General features: G+C 42.7%; 4 protein-coding genes and 3 non-coding genes across 7 annotated transcripts; all 7 read right to left on the bottom strand.

The window, feature by feature from the left end:
• Nucleotides 1-2,906: 2,906 nt before the first annotated feature.
• LOC146663819 (NAD(P)H dehydrogenase [quinone] 1-like) lies at nucleotides 2,907-4,315 on the bottom strand. The gene is made up of 6 exons (XM_085415323.1): nucleotides 4,259-4,315; nucleotides 3,966-4,130; nucleotides 3,767-3,897; nucleotides 3,580-3,687; nucleotides 3,403-3,504; nucleotides 2,907-3,326 (listed from the first exon to the last, which is right to left on the bottom strand). Exons 1-6 carry the CDS (start codon nucleotides 4,260-4,262, stop codon nucleotides 3,027-3,029), a joined length of 810 nt encoding a protein of 269 aa, XP_085271449.1. The 5' UTR covers nucleotides 4,263-4,315; the 3' UTR covers nucleotides 2,907-3,026.
• A 609-nt stretch (nucleotides 4,316-4,924) lies between these two features.
• On the bottom strand, nucleotides 4,925-5,018 carry trnai-uau (transfer RNA isoleucine (anticodon UAU)). The gene is made up of 2 exons: nucleotides 4,981-5,018; nucleotides 4,925-4,960 (listed from the first exon to the last, which is right to left on the bottom strand). It is a non-coding gene; the product is annotated as a tRNA-Ile (tRNA).
• A 1,340-nt stretch (nucleotides 5,019-6,358) lies between these two features.
• On the bottom strand, nucleotides 6,359-7,641 carry LOC146663817 (NAD(P)H dehydrogenase [quinone] 1-like). Its single transcript, XM_085415321.1, has 6 exons — nucleotides 7,584-7,641; nucleotides 7,301-7,465; nucleotides 7,097-7,227; nucleotides 6,912-7,019; nucleotides 6,735-6,836; nucleotides 6,359-6,658 (listed from the first exon to the last, which is right to left on the bottom strand). Exons 1-6 carry the CDS (start codon nucleotides 7,585-7,587, stop codon nucleotides 6,359-6,361), a joined length of 810 nt encoding a protein of 269 aa, XP_085271447.1. The 5' UTR covers nucleotides 7,588-7,641.
• A 2,810-nt stretch (nucleotides 7,642-10,451) lies between these two features.
• On the bottom strand, nucleotides 10,452-10,545 carry trnai-uau (transfer RNA isoleucine (anticodon UAU)). Its single transcript has 2 exons — nucleotides 10,508-10,545; nucleotides 10,452-10,487 (listed from the first exon to the last, which is right to left on the bottom strand). It is a non-coding gene; the product is annotated as a tRNA-Ile (tRNA).
• Nucleotides 10,546-13,240: 2,695 nt separating this feature from the next.
• On the bottom strand, nucleotides 13,241-20,742 carry LOC146663814 (NAD(P)H dehydrogenase [quinone] 1-like). Its single transcript, XM_085415322.1, has 7 exons — nucleotides 20,523-20,742; nucleotides 14,859-15,310; nucleotides 14,541-14,705; nucleotides 14,342-14,472; nucleotides 13,873-13,980; nucleotides 13,696-13,797; nucleotides 13,241-13,619 (listed from the first exon to the last, which is right to left on the bottom strand). Exons 2-7 carry the CDS (start codon nucleotides 14,860-14,862, stop codon nucleotides 13,320-13,322), a joined length of 810 nt encoding a protein of 269 aa, XP_085271448.1. The 5' UTR covers nucleotides 14,863-15,310; nucleotides 20,523-20,742; the 3' UTR covers nucleotides 13,241-13,319.
• Nucleotides 18,237-18,330, bottom strand: trnai-uau (transfer RNA isoleucine (anticodon UAU)). The gene is made up of 2 exons: nucleotides 18,293-18,330; nucleotides 18,237-18,272 (listed from the first exon to the last, which is right to left on the bottom strand). It is a non-coding gene; the product is annotated as a tRNA-Ile (tRNA).
• Nucleotides 20,743-21,444: 702 nt separating the features above from the next.
• Nucleotides 21,445-22,768, bottom strand: LOC146663813 (NAD(P)H dehydrogenase [quinone] 1-like). The gene is made up of 6 exons (XM_085415320.1): nucleotides 22,735-22,768; nucleotides 22,457-22,621; nucleotides 22,256-22,383; nucleotides 22,069-22,176; nucleotides 21,892-21,993; nucleotides 21,445-21,815 (listed from the first exon to the last, which is right to left on the bottom strand). The coding sequence occupies exons 1-6, from the start codon at nucleotides 22,736-22,738 to the stop codon at nucleotides 21,516-21,518; spliced, it is 807 nt and encodes a 268-aa protein (XP_085271446.1). The 5' UTR covers nucleotides 22,739-22,768; the 3' UTR covers nucleotides 21,445-21,515.
• Nucleotides 22,769-23,478: the final 710 nt, after the last annotated feature.

The raw sequence follows: 23,478 nt of genomic DNA, 5'->3' as shown, positions 1-23,478 counted from the left end.
AGACGTTTCACCTCTCATCCGAGAAGCTTCTTCAGTTCTCTCAACTTACTCGGCGTTGCTTAGCGTGTAATATCAGCCTCGAATCCCGCCGATCGTCATTCATCGAGGAGAAAAGACAGACAGTTAATCCACAGGAACTTCCTGGCTGACGTCAGTCTTTCAGCGTGCCTCTTCTCCCCTCGGTGAATGCCGACTCCAGGGATCCGACATCGAAGGACCAATTAATGATAGGTTTGTAGCTTGAACCTATTCGCTGGAACGTTGAAGACAATATAATTACATATAATTTCAATTATAATTACAAGCAAGCCACGAAGTAGGCAAAGTTCTTCATGTTTCTCGTGCATGGGAGAGAACCGGACAAACGCCGTTCCTTCGCTTGACCCCAGTTGCTCTCGTCCGTTCCCCCGTAACACTGCTCTTTTATTGAGGTTACATGAATATGCATAGGTTCATTAACATATGACGTCTACATACACACAAAGAGTACCTTGCCTTTGTGTGTGTGTGTGTGTGTGTGTGTGTGTGTGTGTGTGTGGTCAAGATGTGACCCCGTGAAGACCCTCCCCAAAGCTGGTGCCAGGAGTCCAGCGGGTCCATCTGAACAAAAGGCTCTTATACTTAAAGAGATATATACGTGTGTTTGCTATGCCATATATCAGCAAGAGAAGATACGACCTCTCCTAGGAGGTGTGTGATCTATGCCAGAACACTCTGTAGAGGAGTGAACGCACTCCCCTCTTCATGCTACACAGAGTTGTTACAGACCTCCTAGGATGAGACAATCTTTCAATCTACAAATGATTATATACTTCTAAGCATATATGAGTAAATATTTCTAAGCATAAATGACAATCAACAATACAAAACCTAACACCTAGCCTTTTTGGTCTGGACCTGAATGTGGGCAGACCATGTCAGGTCTGAGGAGATGTGGACACCAAGATGTCCACAGGACTGCACCCTCTCCACTGGAGCTCCATTGATGATAATGGGCTTGTAGTCTCTGTGCTGACCCCTTCTGAAGTCCACCACCAGCTCCTTGGTCTTGCCGATGTTCAGGTGGAGGTGGTTGTCCTGGCACCATGATGCCAGATTCTTCACTTCATCCATGTAGGCCGCCTCATCGTTGTTGGAGATGGCACCCAACACCACTGTGTCATCAGCAAACTTCACAATGGTGTTGGAGCCGTGGGTGGCCACACAGTCTGAAGTGTAGAGGGAGTAGAGCAGTGGCGAGAGGACACATCCCTGAGGTGCTCCTGTGTTGATGGTGATGCTGTTAGAGACGCATCTACCCACCCTCACCACCTGAGTTCTGCCAGTGAGGAAGTCCAACACCCATGCACACAGACGGCTGTTAAGTCCCAGATCCCTGAGCTTTGTGAACAGTCTGCAGGGCACTATTGTGTTAAACGCTGAACTGTAATCAACAAACAGCATTCGCACATAGTTACCCTGTTTCTTGTCCACGTGTATGAGAGTGGTGTGTAGGACGTGGGCGATGGCACCTGCTCCTTGTCGTTTCTATCTCTGACTTTACTCTACAAGAGTTTCTGGGGGTTTTTTGCTAGCTCTTCAAATGTTCAATAAAAACATGTATGCTAATTCATAACGAAGAAAGCTTTGTAACTATCCCTACCAGTGAAGACTCATTTCCAGAACCCCCCCATGGTCCGCAGCGCTGTTGAAAAGGTTGTGGATAGTGATGGGACGTTCTGTATCGAGGCTTCGGAGCGTGTGTCGAGTAATGGAGGGGGCGTTTCCGCGAAGCGCGTATCGAGGCTTGCTTCATTTATGGGAGGAGCTGAAAATGATGACGTCCGAAGCCTCGCTGCCCGGCTGTACCACGTGACTGGTTCATGAAGCGGTTCGAACTTTGCCGCAAATAATCATTTTCCATACTGCCAGCATAAATATACACAGTATACTGCCATCACTACACTATAGGTGTTTTACACACTCCTTTTGTTGTTGACATTTACAGGCTGTGTGCAAAATGCCACACTCTTCAAATTCATGCCAGCTATTATTTTTACGTCCAGTAGGTGTCCTGCTAGAGCAAATGAAGCTTCATGAAGCTTCGCGTTGGGGTGAACCAATTGGATGAAAAGCTTCAGTGCTTCATGGGGCTTCATCTGCCCATCACTAGTTGTGGAAGTCCCTGTATTAAGCATGTAAACCTGTGACACAAAAATCACCAAACTCAGACCACCACAGACTGTTTTCCTTCGTGGTGATGAAGGAAAAGGGGCATGTAAAAGGGCATTTATTCCCTTCAAGGACCTGAAGCTCCATAAAGCACCCTCTCCAATAGCCAAACCGATCTGTTCTCTCACATGATGGATTTGCTTGACCAACCGGTGGCAGGGGAATAGAAATGCTTAAAAGCCTTCAGTACAAATATTAGAAAAAGGACAAACACAATCTTTAAATATTAAACATGCTTTACTCTTCCTGTGCACTGGCATCACAGTCAGCTGATTTCAGTTCATGTGTGGGAGGAGGGAAATGGTGGAAGATCCCACAGTGGCAATAGACATTTTTACCTCACAAAAATGTCAAGAGTGCAATGGTAAACTCAACTGCATCTAGGACAGAAAGAACACATACTGCTGAAAGTGGGATATTAAAGCTGCGTTCATGCGAAACCCAGCAAAAGACTGTAGTATAAGCAGTTAGGCGCAATAGGGCTAAAGTAGCAATCGGGTGTCAGGCTTGCTTTCAACCTTGGTGTACGGTCCCCCCCCCCCCCCACCTGTGTGTTCTTATTAGAATAGGGATTTGCATTAGCATGTGGAACCATAGCCAGCCCCCCCAAACTCAGTTCCCCATCACATTTAAAGCCATACATGACTGGATCCTATACGGACTTAGAACAATCATTACATTGTGGTAGTATACATCATGTTCTAGAGGGATAACATGTATGAAACCCAAGTGGTGCATTTATAACTCATTGCTCAAAGTTTGAATAAAGCAGGCTTTATTTTAAGATCAAGACATTACATGGACCCACTCCATCATCAGACCCTGGCCTTGGTCTGGCTGTTGGCTGGCAGTGGCTTGCCCATGTGGATCCCCACTGTGAGGCCAGACTCGTTGCTGGCATATTTCTCTTTGACCTCAGGCTTCAGCAGGAAACCCTTCTCCTTGTCAAAGTAGTCCAAGGGAGCAAAGTACACACTGGCTTCCCCACAGAGGTTTTGCAGTCGTATGCGCCAGCCCTCCAGCATGGAGCTGCGAGATTCAGGAGAACCAGTAGCAGGATCCCAGAAGATCTGAGGGGCAAAAACCTGGAAGCCACAGTAGTTCAGGATCCCGTTCTGCACACAGGGAGGAGCAGCTGTTACCACATGACAGATCATTTCATGCTTGGCTCTGTTTATAGTGAGACCTCACCTGCAGTGGCCACAGTGTGACATTGATGTCACCATTGATGCCAGTGTCACTGTACACAGATTCAGGACAGTCAGTGGTGAAGGACAGCATGGCTTTCTTGTCCTGTACAGAGAGCAAGGAGTGAGCAAAGAGGGAGAGGACACAGCCTGAACACAGACACGTTGGTGGAGCTCTCACCTTGAAGATCCCCTCACTGTACCGCTTCTCCTGTGCATAGGCACAGCCCAACACACGATCCATCCACCCCTTCATGATTGCAGGAACATATGACCAGTACATGGGGAACTGGGAACACAGGTTTAATGGTCATTTTGATGTGGACACCCGTTAGCTGACCACAAAGACACTTCCAGTCAGATACTACCTGAAAGATGACAAGGTCTGCCTCCTTGAGCTTCTCCTGCTCTTTTTTGATGTCATCTGCAAGTCTGCCCTCCTCTGATGCCAATTTGATCTCCTTTGCGTAGCAGAAGTTCTCAGCATCCTTCACTCCACCTGCAAATAAAGCTAATATTTACAACTGAAGCACAAAGCATTGCTATACCTGCAGAATATTTGTATACCAGTGATGTCCTCAGTAGTAGCAGCAGCTTTGAACTTCATGGCGTACAGGTCAGACACCTCTACAGTGCAGCCTTGAGCAGTCAGAGCTGCCACAGCAGCATCTTTGGCAGCAGCATTGAAAGAGGCAGGGCTTTCATGGGCATACACAATCAGCACTTTCTTTGCTACACCCCCCAAAAAAAGAAGTTGTGATAAAATTCCAGTCAGATCACAAACCTTTCACTCTTCTTGTCAAAGATTATCAGCTTTGGCCAAACAGATTTCAGCAGTTACCAGGAAGAACAAGGCTTACCCATTCTCAAAACTGGCACACAACAGTAAGTGATGAGTTTTCTGACTAGCTGCTGTAGTAACAGAAAAACCACTCATATTCAAGCAAAACACACCTGCTGCTTTTATACACACTTTGAGCACTACTTCACACAGGTGCTGTCAATCAGCAATCAGCCTCATGAGTCAGCCAGCTGCTACTGCTGGATTTTTTCTCAGGTTTCCCATTTTGTCTGGAAACTGGTGGGAGTAACTCTGAGATTAACTTAAACCTTCAGCCCAGTTTAAACACAACATGAATATTTACTTCATATAATCATAATCATCTTAGTTTCACACACATCATTTTCTCATGGTGATTGTTGCCCAACTTGGCGAACCAATGATTTGCCTTACGCCCTGCGGTTTGAGAGCCTTTGGTATAAACTATACATAAGAACATAAAAGGTACACACACACACACACACAGCCAAAATTCTTTAACTTTGGAAGAACGTCTATATCTCGATGGTTAATAGCTCGCATTGAAAATAAACAGAAACAAAAATACCAGAACAAACATACAAAGAGTTTCTTAATCTTTATTTTGAATGTTGTTCATTTTTAAAGATGATATAAAGTCTGTTGGCATTTTCAGTGTGCTCAGCATTTATCTGTTCTCATCAGATAAGTATTAGCTCAAAGTTTATGCTCCAGGTGAGGCTTGAACTCACAACCTTGGCATAGCTCAGCCCAATACTGTCATATAAGTACCGCGCGCTAACCGATTGCGCCACTGGAGCACATGCACAATGACCTTATTCCTTTCTCCCTTCATTCAACTGGTCTAATGGAAAAAAGGGGGGACAGTAACCGCTCGCTCAGTCATTCATAGAAAGAATACTTTACACTATACTATATTGCCACAAATCTCACGCTTGTAGTCTATGTACTATATATAGGATTCATGGATAGATCCATGCATTAATATATGTGGGAAATCAGTCTTTTTTTCTATACATCTTACAAATGTTTTTTCAGTATGTACACGTTTGTTTCAGATCATTTCTGTTTCCTTTTTTCATATTTCCCTTTTATTCTTTAATTTTTGTAGTTTTTAGTGTATTTTACCTAATAGATATGGAACTAATGGATAAAGAATTTAACCATGTGACAATAAAGGCTTTGTATCCCTGTATTTTACCACTGTATCCTGAACTCTTATTTTACAAAACAAATAGATTAAAGAAAACTGAAGTCTGTGTGTACTTCTTTTCATGTAAATGAAATGTGCTTCTCTGTTATACTGTTTTCTAATAACGTGTTAGCAGCAATTAACTATACTAATGGACCTAACTGTACGCATGTCATTGCTATTCTCACTTCCTTGGCTCTAACTTTTTAAACAGTAGCTAAGTGAACGACACAAATGTTGATTAGCTCGCTACCATGGCAAGAAACGACCATCATATCAATACTTGTGTTTTTAACACTAACCTTTGACAGATTTAATTGCAGTATTGATGCAAGTCAAGCAGAACCTTGGTAGCCATAACAATGAATGATCAAATCCTGGTAGGTGGTTGGCTTCTGTAGTTCTTGGTAGTGGAAAAGCGTATGATTACCCATTTACCAAGAATTAGCCAAAGATACTGATATAATTCATTTCCCACCACAATTCCAGCAGTGGTGCTGCTGGAATAGAGAGACAGTACAGGAAAGCAGCAGTCAAGTGTTCCCAAGTAAACCATTAAGCGGAGAACACCATCACGTTATAGATGGTGTAGTGAGCTGGATGGATCAAGCTGTTACTCAGCAGGATAATGTAGAGAAGCTAACCAAATGCACCATGCATTGCATCAGTTTGTGTGCAGTTCCAAGTTACCATTGCCAGCTCACATTTCTAGCAGGCAACAAAGCCCCAAGCAGCAATTTGGTCAGTGTTGGATAATGACACCAGTCTTGAAAGCCTACAGAGACAGCTTTGTGTATCCTGTTATGTATATGTACCATTTTCTAGATGGCTGAACTGTATGAAACCCAGTGGTGCATTTGAAACTCATTGCTCAAACTGAAGATCCAATAAAGCAGCCTTTTTTATTGCAGCACACATTTTAAGACATTACATGGACCCACTCCATTGTCAGACCCCGGCCTTGGTCTGGCTGTTGGCTGGCAGTGGCTTGCCCATGTGGATCCCCACTGTGAGGCCAGACTCGTTGCTGGCATATTTCTCTTTGACCTCAGGCTTCAGCAGGAAACCCTTCTCCTTGTCAAAGTAGTCCAAGGGAGCAAAGTACACACTGGCTTCCCCACAGAGGTTTTGCAGTCGTATGCGCCAGCCCTCCAGCATGGAGCTGCGAGATTCAGGAGAACCAGTAGCAGGATCCCAGAAGATCTGAGGGGCAAAAACCTGGAAGCCACAGTAGTTCAGGATCCCGTTCTGCACACAGGGAGGAGCAGCTGTTACCACATGACAGATCATTTCATGCTTGGCTCTGTTTATAGTGAGACCTCACCTGCAGTGGCCACAGTGTGACATTGATGTCACCATTGATGCCAGTGTCACTGTACACAGATTCAGGACAGTCAGTGGTGAAGGACAGCATGGCTTTCTTGTCCTGTACAGAGAGCAAGGAGTGAGCAAAGAGGGAGAGGACACAGCCTGAACACAGACACGTTGGTGGAGCTCTCACCTTGAAGATGCCCTCACTGTACCGCTTCTCCTGTGCGTAGGTAAAGCCCAACACACGATCCATCCACCCCTTCATGATTGCAGGAACAGATGACCAGTACATGGGGAACTGGGAACACAGGTTTAATGGTCATTTTGATGTGGATACCTGTCAGCCGACCATACACATTTCCAGTCAGGCACTACCTGAAAGATGACAAGGTCTGCCTCCTTGAGCTTCTCCTGCTCTTTTTTGATGTCTTCTGCAAGTCTGCCCTCCTCTGATGCCAATTTGATCTCCTTTGCGTAGCAGAAGTTCTCAGCATCCTTCACTCCACCTGTGACAAAAATCCAGTGTTTGCATCTGAAGAGCAATCAAAGCATTGCTATACTTGCAGAATATTTGTATACCAGTGATGTCCTCAGTAGTAGCAGCAGCTTTGAACTTCATGGCGTACAGGTCAGACACCTCTACAGTGCAGCCTTGAGCAGTCAGAGCTGCCACAGCAGCATCTTTGGCAGCAGCATTGAAGGAGGCAGGGCTCTCATGGGCATACACAATCAGCACTTTCTTGGCTACAAAGCCAAAGAATAAAACAAAACAAAACAAAACATAAAGCTCCATTCAGCACAGAAACCTTACACTCCTTTGACCAAACAAGTTGCAGCAATTACCAGGAAGAAAAAGTCTTACCCATTCTCGAAACTGGTGCACAACCGTAAATGATGAGTTTTCTGTCTAACTGGTATAACAACAGAAAAGGTGCCCATACTAGAGCAAAATACACCTGCTGCTTTTATACACACTTCGAGCACTACTTCACACAGGTGCTGTCAATCAGCAATAAACCTCAAGAGTCAGCCAGCTGGTACTGCAGCATTTTCTCTCAGACCAGTTGGTGGCGGTAATGCTCTATTTTGCTGTTTGCCAACTGCCAATAAACCGTATAAAGAAGTAGAAGAAGAATTTCTCTCAGGTTTTCCATTTTGTATGGAAACTGGTGGAAGTAACTCTGAGATTAACCTAAACCTTCAGCCCAGTTTAAACACAAGATGAATATATACTTCATATAATCATAATCATCTTAGTTTCACACACATTTTCTCATGGTGATTGGTGCCCAACTTGGCGAACCAATGATATGCCTTACGCCCTGCGGTCTGAGGACAAAAAAGGTACACACACACACACATACAGCCAAAAATCTGACTTTGAAGGAAAAACTATATCTTGATAGTTAATAGCTCACATTGGTCAACAAAAAAGAAGCAGAACAAACAAAGAGTTGTACAATTCTGGGTTTCTTAATCTCTATTTTGAATGTTGCTTGTTTTTAAAGATGCGATGAAGTCTGTTGGCATTTTCAGTGTGCTCAGCATTTATCTGTTCTCATCAGATAAGTATTAGCTCAAAGTTTATGCTCCAGGTGAGGCTTGAACTCACAACCTCAGCATAGCTTAGCCCAATACTTTCATATAAGTACCGCGTGCTAACCGATTGCGCCACTGGAACACATACATAAAGATTTTATTCCTTTCTCCCTTCATTCAACTGGTCTAATGGAAAAAACGAGGGGACAGTAACCACTTGCTCAGTCATTCATAGAAAGAATACTTTACACTATACTATATTGCCACAAATCTCACGCTTGTAGTCTATGTACTACATATAGGATTAATCGATAGATTCATTGTAATAGCAGTCTGGAGCGGAAGGAGCAGCTAGCAGGTCCAGCGGGCATGTGGTGTGGAGGTTAGCCGGTGTTCTGACAAACCATCCTACTTTGGCAAAACATCCTACCGTAAGTAGTTTATGCACATTTCTGCTGTCACAGAGTAATTCCAGCACAAAATTAAGTAGGTATGACAGTTTGCCACTTATGTTTGCCCATCACAGTATGCTTTTAGCTCATATTGATAAAGCCAGGATGGTTTGTCACTTCATTTTACCAGTTAAAGTATGCTTGTAGGTAACATTCACAAAGGTAGCATGGTTTGGCACTTTATTTTACCCGTCAGAGTATGTTTCTAGCTCTTATTAACAAAGGTAGAATGGTTCGCCACTGAATTTTAGCTATTAAAGTATGCTTCTAACTCAGATTAACAAAGATAGGACGATTTGTATGGGCTCAAATTGTGGTCATAAATATTTTGTACTTGTAAATCAGTTTTGTATTTGTAAACTGGGATTTGTATGTGTAAAAAGAATTTGTGTGTGCGTAAAAAAGATTTGTGTTTGGACTTAGCCAAAAAATGCCTGTGAAACTCTCGCACTCAAGTTTCAACTTACAAGTACGAATTTTGACCCTATTTTTCTTCCTTTCATCTGATTGGTCAATGTCATGTCAATCACAAATTTAACTATCCAATCAGAGAACACATGGGTTTGGCTGTCAGAGGGGCGCTTTTTTCAACTGCAGGTCCTTAAAGGGTAATACAGTTTGAAGCTGAAGGATCTCTATATAAATATCCGATAGAAGCTAGGTCCCGTAACGTTCAGCAGTGGTTGAAAGGATAAATCTGTGGTATATCAGTGGTTAGAAATACCATTATTACTTTAGGATTAATTTAACACAAAGTAAGGGCTGACCCGGGACCATTGCTGTGAGTCACAGTGCTCAGCATAAAGGTCCTTTCACATCGGACGCAGGATGTGCTGTTAATGCTAACTAAAAGCCAAGGATCCAGAATTTGTTGGACTGGCTGCTGAGCTCTGTGGGTTTTTGCAGCAGCTCTACCTGTACTAGAGGCACCTGCTCCTTGTCGTTTCTATCTCAGACTTTATGTGCTCTGCAAGAGTTTCTGATTTTTTTTTTTTGCTAGCTCTTCAAATGTTCAATAAAAACATGCATGCTAATTCGTAACGAAGAAAGCTTTGTAACTATCCCCACCAGTGAAGACTGTCATTTCCAGAACTGTCATTCCCCCCCATGGTCCGCAGCGCTGTTGAAAAGGTTGTGGAAGTCCCTGTATTAAGCACGTAAACCTGTGACACAAAAATCACCAAACTCAGACCACCACAGACTGTTTTCCTTCATGGTGATGAAGGAAAAAGGGCATGTAAAAGGGCATTTATTCCCTTCAAGGACCTGAAGCTCCATAAAGCACCCCTCCAATAGCCAAACCCATCTGTTCTCTGATTGGATAGTTAAATTTGTGATTGACATGACGTTGGCCAATCAGATGAAAGGAAGAAAAGTAGGGTCAAAATTCATACTTGTAACTTGCAGAGTTTCACACGTATTTTTTGGCTAAGTTCACACACAAACATTTTTTACACACACACACACACACACAAATTCTTTTTACACATACAAATCCTGATTTACAAGTACAAAATATTTATGACCACAATTTGAGCCCATAGAGTTGCCACTGAATTTTAGCTGTTAAAGTAAACAGAAACAAACAATAGCAGAACAAACACAGAGAGGTATAAGTCTGGATTTCTTAATCTTTATTTTGAATGTTGTTCATTTTAACAATGTTATAAAGTCTGTTGACATTTTCAGTGAGCTCAGCATTTATCTTTTTCATTAACTAAGCATTAGCTTAAAGTTCATGCTCCAGGTGAGGCTTGAACTCACAACCTCGGCATAGCTCAGCCCAATACTGTCATATAAGCACCGCGCGCTAACCGATTGCGCCACTGGAGTACATGCTCAAAGGTTTTATTCCTTTCTCCCTTCATTCAACTGGTCGATTGGAAAAAACAGGGACAGAAGCAGCTTAGTCAGTCACTCAAAGGACAAACGCTTTACACTATACTATATTGCCACAAATCTCACGCTCGTAGTCTATGTACTATATATAAGATTAATCGATAGATGCATTGTAACAGCAGTCTGGCAAGGGAGGAGCGGTTAGCAGGTTCAGCAGGCACCTGTGGTGTGGAGGTTAGCCGGATAACTCAGAGCCAGTGAGTTAAACAGACCTTTATTTGACGTTAGCAACATAAGACCATACAAGCCAGGTCCCACGGCTCTACCCTGTCCATACATACATGTGCGGGTATCGGTAGTCGCCGGCGCCAGCCAAGTTACAACGGTAAGGTTTCTTTGAACAGCGACACGATCAGCATGTAACGGCCACCACTATACTCCCACACCCACTAGGGGACTCCCCCAACTACAATAATAGTAGGGCAACACCCCCCCCCCCTCCCCCCAGTGGTGCTATAATACAATAAGGGTTGTCACAGCATGCATTAATATATGTGGGGAATCAATTTTTTTTCCTATACATCTATGTTACAAATGCTTTTTTTTCCCAGTCTGTGCACATTTGTTTCAGATCATTTCTGTACCCTTTTTTCATATTTCACTTTTATTCTTTAATTTTCGTAGGTTTTAGTGTAGTTTACTAAGAGATATTGAACTAATTGATAAAGAATTCAAGCATGTGGCAACCAGTGTTGGTCAAGTTACTTGAAAAAAGTAATCAGTAACTAATTACTGATTACTTCCCCAAAAAAGTAATCCCGTTACTTTACTGATTACTTATTTTCAAAAGTAATTAATTACTTAGTTACTTAGTTACTTTTTAAAAACACGATTTACAACCTGAATAGGTGATAAAGAAATAGATCTTTCAGCCCAATTCTACTTTTTCTGCATAATCCATCATACAAAATGTAATCAAATGGAAAAGTCCCTTTTTAAAACTTGTTTTATTAGTTTTAATCTTTTAACTTTATGCATCAAGGAAAAATTTAATTATATGCAACATTCTCTGACTGGAAGAATTTTGTTTAATATTTAAACCTATTTTCTGCATATTCCAGCTCATAAAATATATATTTTTTTGTGTGTTTACACTCAGTCTTTCAAATAGATGCAAGTAAAACACAGCAGAAAATAAATAAAGTCAAAGACTAGCAGTCCTTTTGCTCTATTTTTACCTGTAAAGCAGGAGTAGGGTAGGCGGAGGTTTACCCTGGTGCAGGTGTGCCGCAGCGGTCAGTGGAAGAATCCGAGAGTTTCTCTATGAATTTCCCATTACATCGTAGCGCACTCGGTGCTTGCTTGGAAGTTTAGGGGGTTTTTTTCGCTGTAAAAAGAAGTTTTCTTCCCACGCACGATGGACACTAATGTTTTTGTCACTTTTTATGGAATCAAACTCAAAGTAAGGTCAGTACGTCCACGCTTTAAACGCTGCACGCTCATACTCTCTCCCGTACTCGATATATGATGCACTGTTGATCTGCACACAGCTGTTGTCACGAACGTTGCACTCGCTTACGTCACTGTCATGAGACACACTCGCAAGAAAATCACGGTTTTAGTAACGCAGCGTTCCTACGGGAAAGTAACAGTAATCTAATTACCATTTTTTGCAATAGTAATCCCTTACTTTGCTCGTTACTTGAATCAAGTAATCGGATTACAGTAACGTGTTACAAGTAACGCGTTACTGCCCATCTCTGGTGGCAACAAAGTCTTTGTATCCCTGTATTCTACCACTATACCATGAACTTCCATTTAGCAAAACTAAATTAAATGAAAGGAAGTTGAAGTCTGTGTCTACTTTTCATATGAGCTTTGCCTCAAATAAAATTTGCCTCTCTGTTATACTATTTCCCAGTAATGTTTTAGAAGCAGTTAACTGTACTATTTGATTGACTTTCACGCATTTAAATGAGCTATTCTGACATCCTTGGCTCTTACTTTTTAAAAAGTAGCTAAGTGAACTACATATAAATGTTGATTAGTCTTCAGTACAGTTTGCTTGCTTCCACTGCAGCAAGAGGTGATTGGCTTCTACAGTTATTGGTAGTGGAGGAGCACATGACTGGCTAAATCTTGGTTGAATTTGGTACAAAAACACTATAGCCGCTCACATGGATTTGCTTGACCAACCGGTGGTCCCACAGTGGCAATAGACATTTTTACCTCACAGAAATTGCAAGAGTGCAACTGCATGTAGGACAGAAGGAACACATACTGCTGAAAGTGTGATCCATGAAGCACCTTGAGACGACTTGTGTGATTTGGCGCTATATAAATAAAATTGAATTAAAGCTGCGTTCATGCTAAACCCAGCCAAAGCCTGTAGTATAGGCAGTGAGGCGCAATAGGGCTTGCAGTCACCTGATCTACAGCAGCGGTCAGGTGTCAGGCTTGCTTTCAACCTTGGTGTACGGTCACCCCCCAAAAAAAGAAAAACCCTAAACACCTGTGTTCCTATTAGAACAGGGATTTTCATTAGCATGTGGAACGATAACCAGCCCCCCCCAAAATCACATTTAAAGCCATACATGACTGGATCCTATACGGACTTAGCACCATCATTACATTGTGGTAGTATACATCATGTTCGAGAGGGATAACATGTATGAAACCCAAGTGGTGCATTTATAACTCATTGCTCAAAGTTTGAATAAAGCAGGCTTTATTTTAAGATCAAGACATTACATGGACCCACTCCATCATCAGACCCTGGCCTTGGTCTGGCTGTTGGCTGGCAGTGGCTTGCCCATGTGGATCCCCACTGTGAGGCCACATTCTTTGCTGGCATATTTCTCTTTGACCTCAGGCTTCAGCAGGAAACCCTTCTCCTTGTCAAAGTATTCCAAGGGAGCAAAGTACACAGTGGCTTCCCCACAGAGGTTTTGCAGCCGTGTGCGCCAGCCCTCCAGCATGGAGCTGCGAGATTCAGAAGAACCAGTAGCAGGATCCCAGAAGATCTGAGGGGCAAAAACCTGGAAGCCACAGTAGTTCAGGATCCCGTTCTGCACACAGGGAGGAGCAGCTGTTACCACATGACAGATCATTTCATGCTTGGCTCTGTTTATAGTGAGACCTCACCTGCAGTGGCCACAGTGTGACATTGATGTCACCATTGATGCCAGTGTCACTGTACACAGATTCAGGACAGTCAGTGGTGAAGGACAGCATGGCTTTCTTGTCCTGTACAGAGAGCAAGGAGTGAGCAAAGAGGGAGAGGACACAGCCTGAACACAGACATGTTGGTGGAGCTCTCACCTTGAAGATCCCCTCACTGTACCGCTTCTCCTGTGCGTAGGCAAAGCCCAACACACGATCCATCCACCCCTTCATGATTGCAGGAACAGATGACCAGTACATGGGGAACTGGGAACACAGGTTTAATGGTCATTTTAATGTGATGAGAGCCTTTATTGCAAGAGAATGTGAAATTCACTTTGTTGCAGCAGTAAAGTACACACAGAAGAAATAAAATAAGCAGTTTACTTAACCATACTACGTGAAGATATATTTCTACATTGTATAGTGTATCCAATTTAGATATACGTACATCCATATGCAAATTACAGAACTACAGTATTTTGGTAGCACCAGAACAGAATCTTTCACAGTGCAGTGGCTGATGTTAATAGAATAAAATATGTGCAGGTCTGTTTTGAAATGTACATTCACTGCTGATGTGGACACCCTTCATCCTATCACAAAGACATTTCCAGTCAGACACTACCTGAAAGATGACAAGGTCTGCCTCCTTGAGCTTCTCCTGCTCTTTTTTGATGTCATCTGCAAGTCTGCCCTCCTCTGATGCCAATTTGATCTCCTTTGCGTAGCAGAAGTTCTCAGCATCCTTCACACCACCTGCAAATAAAGCTAATATTTACAACTGAAGCACAAAGCATTGCTATACCTGCAGAATATTTGTATACCAGTGATGTCCTCAGTAGTAGCAGCAGCTTTGAACTTCATGGCGTACAGGTCAGACACCTCTACAGTGCAGCCTTGAGCAGTCAAGGCTGCAACAGCAGCATCTTTGGCAGCAGCATTGAAAGAGGCAGGGCTTTCATGGGCATACACAATCAGCACTTTCTTGGCTGCAAAGCCAAAAATAAAGATTTGATAGAGTTCCAGTCACATACAAATATTTCACATTAATTGCCAAAGGAAACAGCCAAAACAAAAACCAAACACTTTCACAATTAGAAACCAAACACGTTTCAGCAGTTACCAGGAAGAAAACCTCTTACCCATTCTCAAAACTGGTGCACAACTGTAACTGATGAGTTTTCTGACTAGCTGACGTAGGAACAGGAGAAAAAAAAATACTCATACTGAAACAAAACACAGTCTGCTGCTTTTATACACACTTCGAGCACTACTTCACACAGGTGCTGTCAATCAGCAATCAGGGTCATGAGTCAGCCAGCTGCTGGGATTTTCATTCAGGTTTCCTATTCATTACTAAAACTGGAAAATATTTTAGTGGGAGTAACACTCAGACTAAATTGAATGTTCATCCCAGTTGAAACACAGCATAAATGTATAACAGTTCATTATATTCATTCTGTTTTTTAATTTTCTCTTATAAATAATATTCACCTCAGTTTTTCTCCATCATCTCCTGTGATGATTGGTGTTCAACTTGGACCAATGTTGGATGTTTGACCAAGCCCTGCAGTCTCAGAACCACTGATATAAACTATACAAGAGGACACACACACACACACACAATAATGCTTTATTTTTAAATCATTATTAGGAACGTTTACAATAATTTCTTAAGGTGTTCTACAGTGCCATCATGTGGTCGTGGTTTAAGTCATCATAATGCTTATGAAGCCAGACAGTGTTTTATATCTCTGAAAACAAAGAGGTGGGTTTTAAGAAAGAAGTTTTTATATAATAAATAGATGGCAAAATTTCTATAAAATAATCAGAATCAGAATCAGGATACTTTATTGATCCCTAGGGGAAATTATTTTTCGTTACAGTGCTCCATTATAAACAAACATTAACAAAGACAGACAATACACTAACTAAGATGCTTCCCCAGCATGCAACAGCATAGAGGATCGCACTGGCCACAACAGACTCATAGAAAATCCTGAGCATTTTCTGGCAGATGTTGAAGGACCTCAGTCGCCTCAAAAAATAGAGACGACTCTGACCCTTTCTGTAAAATGCTGTGGTGTTTGTAGCCCAGTCCAGTTTATTGTCAGTGTGTACTCCAAGGTATTTATAGTCCTCCACAATGTCAACACTGACCCCCTGGATTGAAACAGGGGTCAAGTGTTTCCTGGTCTTCCTGAAGTTCACTATCAATTCCTGGGTCTTTGCCACATTGAGCTGCAGATGATTCTGCTCACACCACGTAACAAAGGAGTCAACCACAGTCCGGTACTCTGTCACATCATCCCTGCTGACGCATCCAACCACCGCGGAGTCATCAGAAAACTTCTGAAGATGGCAGGTCTCTGTGCAGTGGCTGAAGTCTGTGGTGTAGAGGGTGAAGAGGAAGGGGGAAAGGACAGTCCCCTGTGGTGCCCCTATGTTGCTGATTACCTTGTCAGACACACACTGTGGGAGACGTACATATTGTGATCTTCCTGTCAGGTAATCAACAATCCAGGACACCAGAGAAGCATCCACCTGCATTGCTGTTAACTTATCACCCAGGAGGGTCAGCCTGATGGTGTTGAAAGCACTGGAAAAGTCAAAAAACATGACCCTCACAGTGCTGGTCCAGATGGGTGTAGACTCGATTGAGCAGGTAGATGATGGCGTCCTCTGTTCCGAGACGAAGCTGATAAGCAAATTGAAGGGGATCCAGATGTGGTCTGACAATGGGTCGCAGCTGGTCCAGGATGAGCCTTTCCAGGGTCTTCATGATGTGGGAGGTCAGTGCCTGTAATCCTGGGGGCCACTGGGACGTGGCGTCTTTGGAATAGGGATGAGGCATGATGTCTTCCACATCACTGGTACCCTCTGCAGACTCAAACTCAGCATAAACAGTTTATGAAAGACTCCACACAGCTGGGGGGCACAGGCCTTGAGGACGAGGGGACTCACTCCGTCTGGTCCAGCAGACTTGCCTGAGTGAAGTCTCCTCATTTGCATCTCAACCTGGTATCGTGGACTACAGGAGGAATGCTGACCCACATCCACCCATCCACATTAAGGGGACGGCTGTGGAGCGTGTGAGCAGCTTCAAGTTCCTGGGAGTCCACATCTCCGAGGATCTCACCTGGACGACCAACTGCTCCAAGCTGGTCAAGAAGGCTCACCAGCGCCTCTTCTTCTTGAGGACTCTGAGGAAGAACCACCTGTCCTCAGACATCCTGGTGAACTTCTATCGCTGCACCATCGAGAGCATCCTGACCAACTGTATAACAGTCTGGTACGGGAACTGCTCTGCCTCGGACCGGAAGGCGTTGCAGAGGGTCGTGAAAACTGCCCAGCGCATCGCCGGAGCACCACTTCCTGCCATAAAAGACATCTACAGGAAGCGGTGTCTGAAAAGGGCTGGGAAAATCATCAGAGACCCCAGTCACCCATCACATGGACTCTTCACCCTCCTGCCCTCTGGGAGGCGCTACAGGAGCCTCCGGACTAAGACCACCAGGTACCGGAACAGCTTCTTCCCCACAGCTGTCAGACTCCTGAACTCTGCCTCCTGACATCTGACCCACGTTAAACTCATGGACTGAACATACACACACACACACAATGGACAACTGTACCCTCAAACACACAATAATAACATGGAGTGAACCACCACTCACAACCACTAGCACTTTATATAGCCTCTGTAGAAATTATCCACACCCTCACTTACCTTAACTGCACTACTGTATAGCCCTGTGTAAATAATCATTCTGTACATACGATAATTTTTAACCCTACAACTGTTTACAACTTGCATAGTTCCCATTTCTGTATAGCTGTATATCTCAGATTCCTGTAAAGTTATTTATTTCATATTCTGTATAGTTTTTCATATTTATATCCTGTACATATCCTGTACATAGCTTGTACTCACTACAGCCTGTACATACTTATAGTTATAGAATATTCACAACATACTTCATACCGTGTACATTATAACATAATAGACCCATTTCTGTAATATACTTACATATCTATATTATTGCTAATATATATTGTAATATATCTATATCACTAAGCACTTCTGGATGGATGCAAACTGCATTTCGTTGCCCTGTACCTGTGCATGTGCAATGACAATAAAGTTGAATTCTATTCTATTCTATTCTATTGAGTGAAGGTGATGGGTGGGGGAGGGGTGTCAGGAATCTCACAGGAGGCAACAGCGCCATGTGAAGAGAGAGGCTGGCACAGTCCTTAGTCACCCACGGCTTGTTATTTGGGTAACAATGAACAGTCTGAGCTGGAACAACGGAGTTGGTGCAGAAAGTTATGTAGTCTGTGATACACTCAGTAAGCCCATTGATGTCCTCGGCGTGAGGCTCACAAAAGATACTTTCTTTGAAGAAAGTACACAAATTCACTTTATAATAGGCATACATGACATTTGTTGTCTCTTAAAGAAAACAGGTTAAGGAGATACTTCTTTCCCCTTTAGGTAAACATTGACTTCAAGAATCTGCTCCAGGTGAGGTTTGAACTCACAACCTCAGCATAGCTCATCCCAATACTGCCATATAAGTACCACGCGCTACCCAATTGCGCCACTGGAGCACATGCACAAAGCTTTGATTCCTTTCTCCCTTCATTCAATTGGAAGCCAATGTAGTGAAGCCAGAATCGGAGTGATGCGATCAAATTTCCTTCTACCAGTTAAAAAACGTGCTGCCGCATTTTGCACTAATTGCAAGCGTGACAGGGTGCCCAACCCAACCCAAATTATAAGGGAACTGCAATAGTCCAAACGTGACGTGATAAAAGCATGAATAACAGTTTCCAAATTGTGTTTGGAAAGGAAAGGCTTGACCTTCGATAGGCATCTGAGGTGATAAAAAGACGAGTTTACCACCCTATTTAAATGATCATCAAAGGAATTTTTAGTATTATATAAAACACGGGGGTTGTGTGAGTTGGCCGAAATAAGTTGAGAAAGACAGGCAAGTTTATCGGCTTTAACCGCCTTAGGATAACTTTTCCAACTACTTTTTAAGGTTTCCAGACAGAAATGCAGCCTGTCTTTCTTCCGCTGTCTTTCACATCTCCCACATTGTTTTCTAATTTCTCGGGTGAAATCAGTTAGCCAAAACCTTGTCTTGGATTTACATTGTCTTAGTGTCAATGGGGCAACAACATCCAGCGCAGATTTACAAGCAAAATCAAAATACAGAAGTAAGTCATTTGAGGTAGGCAACTCCGAAGAATATGACATGAGATTGTCAAACAATATAAAACTGTTCGGCAGTATCAGAACGAAAGGCACAATAATATCGAACAGGCACAGCCCAATTTGCAATGGCGTTAAGAGAAGCAATATCAAATAAAATAGGCATATGGTCGGAAAAAAACGCATCTTTAACACATACATTGTTAAAGATCATAAGATAAAACCAAGTCTAGCATGTGTCCACATTCTTAAGTGGCACCATTTACAGATTGGAGGAAATCAAAAGACTTTACTAAGTCCAGGTATTATTAAACACCGTGAATTAACAGTTTGGAGCACTAGAAGAAAGGGTGTACCCTGCCTCTTTTTTCATCTTGTTTAAGTCATCACAATTAAAACGCCTTGTAGTTGAGAAAAATACTAAAAACACAGGAGTTTTAATAAAGAAAGATTTTAGGTAATATGTGAATGGCAAAATGTCTATTTTGTATTACTTATATTGAGTATACTTGATGTAATCAGTCTCTATTATTTGATAGTTTATTTATATTCTGTATATGTTTTTCCTATTTCACAATAGAGTGCTACCTAACACAACCTTTGTAGCAGTGAGTGCAAGATCGCAGCACTGTAGCGCCAAAAGAGTTCCATTTATGAGCCTATAATAAATTACGGGGAAATAAATTTCAGGCCATTTAAGATATAAAATTGCCTCTGCAACAGGCTGGTTACCTACAGAGGTGGGAAAAGTATAATCGTTCTGTACTTACGTAGAGGCACAGATACTAGTGCCAAACCCTCAGAAACACGGGGAGAATATGCAAATTCCACACAGAAAAACCCAAGGACGATGGTGGAATTGAACTCAGGTCCTTCTTACTGTAAGGCAACAATGCTAACCAACATGCTGCTTCAAACTGCTTACTCAAAGAAAAAATTAGCCTCTGAAATATACTCAAAATCAAAAGTCAAAGCTCTTTGGAGAACATTACTAGCAGCTATTTTTGTGCAAAGCTAAGTGAACACTGTGCTGTATGTATTATATTATTAATAACAGTAAATGTGAATAAAGACTTTATTTCAGTGTAAGGTTGAGTCCTAATACATTGGGTGTACCTTGCCTGTTGTCCTATAGGTACTGGGAAAGGTTCAAGTCCCAAGTCCCCATGCAGATGTGAGTTATCAATGTATATATGGAAAATAAAACCAGAAAATGAACTGCAGAACAATTCTCTTTCCATACCAAAAGATTAGATAGATATAATGGTTACTCAATGAGAGTAACGTATTCTGAATACTTTGGATTACTTATTAATATATTATCATGGTGTTTACAACTACATGAATGTGACCTATTACTATTACTGAAGGTCCGCGGCTCCGAACCATAGTAAAGGGACCTCTGGCTAATACGTCGGGTCCGTGTTGGGCTTGTAACCGAAAAATATCTTTACTTTGTTGTCTGGGTCAAATTTGCTAGCGAGAGACAGAGAGAGGCGTTGAAAGGCTGCTCCAATGGAATTTATTGTTTCAGAAGAAAACACGAACAGGGTGTACAGTCGAGTCTTAATAGCTTACTTACACGTGGGCTCGTCAGGCACTCTTCTTGGCTGCAGTGGTTATTATATTTACATGCTTCCAGCTCCCGTTTCTGCTCGATGACAACTCGTGTTTTTCCACTTTCCTTTTTCTCCCTCCTTGCACTCACAGAAACATAACGGGTATGGTAGTCCATTCTCCCTGCAGCACGGACTACACTACCCATGAGGCTACATTCTTTAGGGCTATGTCTCTAGCATTCAGCTTAGCACAACAAGAACAACAAGGCGCTCTGTCACCCAGGAAACAGACATTCGCAGAGAGAGCGTTGCCCTGTAACCATGGCAACCGTAACGCTGCCGCCTGGAACAACAGAACATAGCTGTCAAACAAAACCCAAACAATCCTACGACATGAAACAGAAAAATACCACCGTGTAATCCATTTCTTTCAACAAAGTATCTTTTCTCATAATACCACCTTTTTAAACCGTAACGGAATACAGTCACTCATACTTTGCATTTTAAATACCTAACGGTGGTACATGTATTCCGTTACTCCCCAACACTGCCTGTAGGCTGCCAACTTGTAGAACAGGGAGACTGAAGTAAGCAATAGCTGAGAACAGCTATTTCTAGTCCTGTCACAGACATCTGAGTTGTATGAATTTTGTACATATGTAATGCTCAGTTTTAAAAAGAAATTGATAATAATAATTTAGTTGTGCAATTTTTGAAATGACTATTCTATTTAATACAGGGATCTGTCTTTTGACCATGACTAAAAAGAAAGTCACATTTCCTGTCCTCCCACATGCACATGCTAAGGTTTTTAAACATGGCAATCAGAATTCATCCAGTCTTGAAAGCTTGCCGAGTATCCTGTTATGTACATAGACCATTTTCTAGGTGGTTGAACTGTATGAAAGCAAGTGGTGAATTTAAAAATCACTTCTCAAACTGAAGTTACAATAAAGCAGCCTTTTTATTGCAGTAGACATTTTAAGACCAAGACATTACATGGACCCACTCCATTGTCAGAGCCCGGCCTTGGTCTGGCTGTTGGCTGGCAGTGGCTTGCCCATGTGGATCCCCACTGTGAGGCCAGACTCGTTGCTGGCATATTTCTCTTTGACCTCAGGCTTCAGCAGGAAACCCTTCTCCTTGTCAAAGTAGTCCAGGGGAGCAAAGTACACAGTGGCTTCCCCACAGAGGTTTTGCAGTCGTGTGCGCCAGCCCTCCAGCATGGAGCTGCGAGATTCAGGAGAACCAGTAGCAGGATCCCAGAAGATCTGAGGGGCAAAAACCTGGAAGCCACAGTAGTTCAGGATCCCGTTCTGCACACAGGGAGGAGCAGCTGTTACTACATGACAGATCATTTCATGCTTGGCTCTGTTTATAGTGAGACCTCACCTGCAGTGGCCACAGTGTGACATTGATGTCTCCATTGATGCCAGTGTCACTGTACACAGATTCAGGACAGTCAGTGGTGAAGGACAGCATGGCTTTCTTGTCCTGTACAGAGAGCAAGGAGTGAGCAGAGAGGGAGAGGACACAGCCTGAACACAGACACGTTGGTGGAGCTCTCACCTTGAAGATCCCCTCACTGTACCGCTTCTCCTGTGCGTAGGCACAGCCCAACACGCGATCCATCCACCCCTTCATGATGGCAGGAACAGATGACCAGTACATGGGGAACTGGGAACACAGGTTTAATGGTCATTTTGATGTGGACACCTGTTAGCTGACCACAAAGACACTTCCAGTCAGACACTACCTGAAAGATGACAAGGTCTGCCTCCTTGAGCTTCTCCTGCTCTTTTTTGATGTTATCTGCAATTCTGCCCTCCTCCCATGCCAATTTAATCTGATCTGCATAGCGGTCTGCTGCATTCTTCACACCACCTGCAACAAAAATTTAGTGTTTGCATCTGAAGAGCAATCAAAGCATTGCTATACCTGCAGAATATTTGTATACCAGTGATGTCCTCAGTAGTAGCAGCAGCTTTGAACTTCATGGCGTACAGGTCAGACACCTCTACAGTGCAGCCTTGAGCAGTCAAAGCTGCCACAGCAGCATCTTTGGCAGCAGCATTGAAAGAGGCAGGGCTTTCATGGGCATACACAATCAGCACTTTCTTGGCTGCAAAGCCAAAAAAATAAAAAGAGAGTTCCAGTCAGATCACAAACATTTCACATTGTTCAAAATAAGAGACCAAACAAGTTTCAGCAATTACCAGGAAGAAAAAGTCTTACCCATTCTCAAAACAACAGTAAATGATGAGCGTTCTCGCTATAGCTGGTATAATAAGAGGAAAAAGATGCCCATACTGAAGAAAAACACACCTGCTGCTTTTATACACACTTCGAGCACTACTTCACACAGATGCTGTCAATCAGCAATCAGCCTCATGGGTCAGCCAGCTGCTACTGCGGGATTTTCTCTCAGGTTTCCCATTTTGTACAGAAACTTGGGCATAACTCTGAGATTAACCTAAACCTTCAGCCCAGTTCAAACACAAGATTCATTTATAAGTCATAGTCATCTTAGCTTCACTCATTCTACAGTGCCATCATGTGGTCAAAGTGTCCTTTCAGTGTAGGAGCTATGGTACATGGTTTAAGTCACCATAACGTACCTTCTTCTAGAAAGTTGGTTCTGTTCATCTGGATGGTTTGTTTATAGTGGAAGGAACCTTTTGTCAGTCGTCCATGTGAGCTTATTGGTGAGAATCGGCTGATTTGAGGTTTTTCCAACATTAGAAACGCACCTTTGCACAATGTCTGAACGTTCCATCACTTACTTGCAACTGGCCATGAGGTCAGTCAGTACGTATGAATATGCAAATTGTCATGACCATAGACCAAGAGCATATTCGCAGCGAGATAGTATCTGCAACCACAGCACCATTCCTCGGTTCCCATTTCAGATCAATTCAATTCAATTCAATTCAATTTTATTTATACAGTGCAGTTTTAAATATTCTGGGAGACACAAGT

This window comes from Rhamphochromis longiceps, linkage group LG8 (assembly GCF_057381845.1).
Source record: "Rhamphochromis longiceps isolate RC_006_pf linkage group LG8, R_longiceps_female_GT1.1, whole genome shotgun sequence".
NCBI lineage: Eukaryota > Metazoa > Chordata > Actinopteri > Cichliformes > Cichlidae > Rhamphochromis > Rhamphochromis longiceps.
This window is presented reverse-complemented; position numbering and strand designations above follow the sequence as displayed.

What these genes read in the sequence shown, in the direction of transcription:
- LOC146663819 (XM_085415323.1), bottom strand. An exon ending in ACAGTGAGGGGATCTTCAAG is followed by an intron (nt 3,505 to 3,579) that starts GTGAGAGCTCCA and finishes CTCTCTGTACAG; the next exon opens with GACAAGAAAGCCATGCTGTC. An exon ending in TCACACTGTGGCCACTGCAG is followed by an intron (nt 3,327 to 3,402) that starts GTGAGGTCTCAC and finishes CCCTGTGTGCAG; the next exon opens with AACGGGATCCTGAACTACTG.
- LOC146663817 (XM_085415321.1), bottom strand. An exon ending in ACAGTGAGGGCATCTTCAAG is followed by an intron (nt 6,837 to 6,911) that starts GTGAGAGCTCCA and finishes CTCTCTGTACAG; the next exon opens with GACAAGAAAGCCATGCTGTC. An exon ending in TCACACTGTGGCCACTGCAG is followed by an intron (nt 6,659 to 6,734) that starts GTGAGGTCTCAC and finishes CCCTGTGTGCAG; the next exon opens with AACGGGATCCTGAACTACTG.
- LOC146663814 (XM_085415322.1), bottom strand. An exon ending in ACAGTGAGGGGATCTTCAAG is followed by an intron (nt 13,798 to 13,872) that starts GTGAGAGCTCCA and finishes CTCTCTGTACAG; the next exon opens with GACAAGAAAGCCATGCTGTC. An exon ending in TCACACTGTGGCCACTGCAG is followed by an intron (nt 13,620 to 13,695) that starts GTGAGGTCTCAC and finishes CCCTGTGTGCAG; the next exon opens with AACGGGATCCTGAACTACTG.
- LOC146663813 (XM_085415320.1), bottom strand. An exon ending in TACTACTGAGGACATCACTG is followed by an intron (nt 22,384 to 22,456) that starts GTATACAAATAT and finishes TTTTTGTTGCAG; the next exon opens with GTGGTGTGAAGAATGCAGCA. An exon ending in CAGACCTTGTCATCTTTCAG is followed by an intron (nt 22,177 to 22,255) that starts GTAGTGTCTGAC and finishes CTGTGTTCCCAG; the next exon opens with TTCCCCATGTACTGGTCATC.